Genomic DNA, 5,000 nt, shown 5'->3' with positions numbered 1-5,000 from the left:
TGCCGAGCAGAACTATCTGAGGGGAACTGTTGCAGAGGGAGAGGGAATAACACTAAAGGACCCCTAAAGGGTGTTGATGTTGTCATGACGCAACCCAGAATCTCCCAACGCCCTCATCCAAAAAGTTCTACATTTCTCCCATGTGTGTGTGCTTTCCTGTTCCGGTTCCAGTTTTGTTTGGCTTTGTCATCTTCTTTTCACATTTACGCGTGAAGATCCATCCGTTTTGTTGAATACTTTTAGGTTAATCTGGAAAAAAGTGGCCTGGCTTGATTTATAAGGTCTTTTTCAAGCCATTGTATTTTGCGCAAGATGATATATTTTGCACACATTTTGCTTCCTGATGTTTGACATTTTACTTGCATTTAGTTGTTTTTGTCTGGCACCTTTACAGCATGGCGTTGTGTTCCCTGTTGCCAGTCTGTTTCCTGTTTACTCACCTGCATATCCTGAATCTCAGCTTGGCCCTTCTGTTCTTTTGCCTGCATGTTTTTCCACCTACCTGTTCTGGACCTCAGACTGTTATTGTTTTTTAAGACTGTTTTGTTTATTTGGTGTTTAGACGAACTTTAGACCTGTTGTGTTTATGAAACATTTGCCTGTTGATAATGTACCTTCACCATCTGTGTTAAACACAACCTCCGCCTATCCCTGCTGGTCTGGGCTGCATGCTTAGTCCCCTAGGCCCTACAAAATAATCTAACCGATTCAAATTGTGACCACTGATGAGTTTTACCAGCCTCTGTCTAATTCGCTAACAGAAGTTTTAATCCACTCAAGACCGTTTAAGGCCATTCTAGAACACTCCAATATAACAACAAGCAGATGGGTGAATTACCTGTGATTGAGACAGATTGTGAAATGAGAGAGTCAACAGAGCCTCCCGGGAGAAAATCAGAAATGAAGTGTCCTCAGTCAACACTCTCCCACTAACTGAAGTAGTTGCTTCTTAGAAAAGTGTTTTTGGGGTTCTGCCGGGTTATATGTCACTCTTAGCAGCTCACTATGAATGGGTGGCAGGTCAAAGTGCAGGCTTCTCGCCTCTTCTGCGAGCACTTGTCACCAGCTTCATAATAGAATGCCTGGCACTGTGGAGACCCAACAGCCCAGGCGCTCCACCTTCTCCCAGATATTGCTGCCAGATCTCCACGACGGCAGGGAAAATATGTTCCAATTTCACGCTTTGACTAAGCATCAGTGTTCCCACTGTAGTGGAAAAAACCCTGGCTTATGAGATGAGGGGATGGTGGTGGGGGGGGTGTATAGGGGTGGTGGCTGCCGTCTTGAGACCGTGCGTTTCCTAATTGCTGTTACACTACGGGAGGAAAGTTTCAAGGGCAAGGCAGGGGCCTGTAGGAACAAGCAGCAGCGGCTGCAGTCTACACCCCTGAGCCAAGTCCACACAACAGCAAACACCTCGCAGACCCGATGCTGTTGTTGACTTGGAGAGAAGGCTATTAAGGTGGGAGCAGCCGAATGCTGTTGTTGACTTGGAGAGAAGGCTATTAAGGTGGGAGCAGTCGAATGCAAACAGGGCCACCGTCAATGTTTGAACGGGCAAATGAAGAGCAAAAAGGAGCACTCGGCTGCACTAAAACAAAAAGAGAAACTTTTCTGACTTTGTTGGTGTGGCATGTTGCAGGCTAGTCGGAGGAGAATTCAACAGAGAGATCTTTACCCTGCTGCACTGAGCATAGACTTCTGGAAAACCAAACTTTCGGAGCGCTGAGAGCAGTGCTGAGAGCAGTTCTGTGTAGACAAGCACCATGTGCAAGGTCACGTTCTACAGACAGACAGACATAAAAACAAAGCTTTTTGCAGGGAAATCCTCCTGTATTCCAAAAACAAAAAAGACAAAACATTGGCCCATTCATTAGCACAGTATCTCAACAGATGAAATACAGCCTGAAGTTTAAGATGAAGACTCAGCCTGAAGTTGTTTACATCCTCAGAGCTTAGTAAATGATATGAGTCCAAATGGTTTGACTGTGGAATGTGTACACGTCGAGCCTTAAAATAAGTAGATTAGTCTCCATTAAACAAGACCACGTTAACACTTCAAAATAAGCACAAGGCAATTCAAACACAGGTAGACAAGATCTCCTCAGCACCACCAACACGATATGCTGCTTCAGCACCCTGGACAGCGGCCGAAGCCCACCTAGTGGCGGGTCGGTGGACAAACAGACGCGCACAGCTCCAACTGACGTCTCACCGAGCTCTAAGCGAAAAGAGGGGGGGAAAACGGGACACACACACACGCGGGATCTGGTCACACTGTGCGAAAAGAGACATGTTCCGCTGACAGCGTCCATTTAAGGGACTCAAAAATGCGTGAAGTGGACTGATGGCGCTCCAATCACAGGCCCATTACACACCGCCAGGGAGAACAATGGGGGAGTCGTTTCAGGTTATTTGTAACAAAAAGCGTGGCAGATTCACAAATGACAGTTTACTTTCATCGCTAATCAAGAGCCAATCTCGCTCGAGCTCCAGGCTGACGTGAGTGTGGCCCTGTCAGCTCGGCTCCGCCACACGTACTGCCGACAGGTCCATCAGAGCTGGAGTGGAGTGACTTCCTGTCTCCTGCGTTCCTTCGCAGACGCCGCTCGCCGCTGTCAATCTCTTGATCTCCGTCCCATACACTCCTCATTTGTGTGGCACTCTCAAATAATTACCGTCTCTCTCCGCATCAAGCACTTGCTCAGGGAGTCCAGGTGGGCTGGCAACCTTTCATTTTCTCAGTGTAGTAGGTTCTTTGGCAGTGTACACACACACACACACACACACACACACACACGATGCTCATAACCCCCTTTAATAAAGCCTGACCGTAGATCACACCCTCCTAGCATCCAATGCCATGGGTTAGGGAATTACACACACACACACACACGCACACACACACACACACCCACACACCCACAGAGCACCCACTCACACCTTGTCGAGTCCTTTTCATGTCACCACACAACACAGAGGTCCAAACAGGATTAGCACCTATGTTTATTACAGGGCTTAACCCATTCACTTCAAATTAGACCCAACGTCAGTCATTCACACACACACACACACACACACTCACACACACACACACACACACACACACACACACACAGAAATACTCACAAGCGTCTCCCAAAGAGAGAGAGAGAGAAGTGGGTGTTTGTGTGTGTGTTCATGTGTGGGTGCAAGTCTGTGTCTGGCTGCACGGTCCCGCAAACAAGGCGTCACAAAACATCTCTGAAAGCTGCTAAAGTTGGCGGCAGGTCTGGGCTCCACTCGCACGGCTGCGGGGCGACGGCGGCGGCGGAGGTGGAGGAGGTGGTGGTGATGGAGGTGGAGGAGGTGGTGGAGGTGGAGGTGGAGGAGGTGGTGGAGGTGGTGAGGAGGGGCAGCCCTGGTGTAGGGACACCTAAACGGATTTCTGCTCTGAGAGGAAGAGAAGGCGAGGGGCGAAGACATTGATTTTCTCTCTTTTTTTTCCCCCTCTCCCCTCCACCTGCCTCTAACGCAATCACCAGCAACGTTTGCGAACGCGCGCCCAGAGGTGCCCGGGCCCGTGTGAAGCTCGGCAGGCCCGAGGTTGCTGCGGGCAACGGCTCATTGTGAGAGCGCTCCGAAAAGAGCTCGCCCAAAATCTTACTCCTCGGGAGAGAGAAATAAATAACACACAGTCATTGCAACGTACAGGCCTCAGAAGTCTGGGTCTTTGGCAACGCGGTCTGAGGCGATTCCGAGGAGGAACTTCAATAAAGTGGGTACAGACAGACACACGTGAGCTCCTCCTCATCTAAAGACACACGGAGTTGGAAGTAGGTGAGCTTGTGGTGTCGATTCTCCATCATCTCTTTGATTGTGGCTGGGGGCATTTTAATGTCTGTTTATGTGTGTGTGCGTGTGCACTATTTACAAAAGAAGACTAGTTGTACATTTCCATTGTACTTGCACTTGCACACACACACACACACACACATCTTGACATACAGTACACACACATGTGTGTGTGTGTGTGTGTGTGTGTGTGTGTGTGTGCACCTTAATGTCCTGCAAAGTAACTGTTGAGATTGCAAAAGTAGTCCTGTATATGCTGGTGCTAGAGAGTACAATTTCAGTGGGAGTATGTGTAAGTGGGCATGCAAAAGTGTGAATCAAAGCATGAAGCCATGTCTGTGTGAATGAAATATATGTCCTCAATGAATGTTTGAAATGTTTTTTGTGTGCGCATGTGCTTGTGCGTGTGTGTATGTTTGTTTGTGTGTATGTGTTTGTACGCTTCTGTGAGTGAGTGTGTGTGTGTGTGTGTGTGACTGTGTGTGTGGGTGTGTGTGGGTGTGTATGCTTATGTGTTTGTACGTTTCTGTGTGTGTGTGTGTGTGTGTGTGTGTGTGTGTATATCTGTGCATGTGGTGTGTGTGTGTGTGTGTGTGTGTGCATGCATATGTAGGTGTGTGTGTGTGTGTGTGTACTCACTGATCTCCTGCAGGCGTTTGAGCTGCAGCACGCCCTCCTCGGCCTCTCCCTCCGGGGAGCAGAAGTACAAATCAGAGCCCTCCAGGCCAAACCAGCCCACCCGCCAGTGGTAGAGGTCGTGACCTTCCTTATAGTACAGCCGGCCAATCAGCTCGCAGTCCCGCCTCAGGATGGACTCGGCCTCCGCGGGCAAGAAACACTATGGAGAGGGGACGGAGAGAGCGAGAGAGAGATAGAGAGAGAGAGAGAGAGAGAGAGAGAGAGAGAAAGTGATAGAATGATACAAACTATGAACTTTCATATCTCGTCTTTCATCCACTTTCAAAACTTTTTTCCTCCAAAATAAAAGCCTTCTACACAGTTCAAATGGAGTAAAACTGAGTGAATGGCAGCGATACAAGCTACAGTTTCAAAAGACTGTGTTATTCTCCGCATTAAAGGCCTTCTCCAGAGCACCACACTTCCTGACAACACCGTCCCGGTGTCAAAATAAAAGCGCGCCTCGCTCATGCATCAAAGGCCTATTC

At 48.5% G+C, this 5,000-nt stretch overlaps 1 protein-coding gene across 1 annotated transcript in view; it reads right to left on the bottom strand.

Annotated features, from left to right (window-relative positions):
- The window catches only part of arap2 (ArfGAP with RhoGAP domain, ankyrin repeat and PH domain 2), a gene marked incomplete in the record, with an annotated part of 141,066 nt that overhangs the window by 58,680 nt on the left and 77,386 nt on the right, over positions 1-5,000 (bottom strand). The window contains 1 exon segment of the mRNA XM_062515960.1: positions 4,474-4,672. Coding sequence (XP_062371944.1) covers positions 4,474-4,672 — 199 coding nt within the window.

Source organism: Sardina pilchardus, chromosome 16 (genome assembly GCF_963854185.1).
Source record: "Sardina pilchardus chromosome 16, fSarPil1.1, whole genome shotgun sequence".
In the NCBI taxonomy this organism is placed as follows: domain Eukaryota; kingdom Metazoa; phylum Chordata; class Actinopteri; order Clupeiformes; family Clupeidae; genus Sardina; species Sardina pilchardus.
This window is presented reverse-complemented; position numbering and strand designations above follow the sequence as displayed.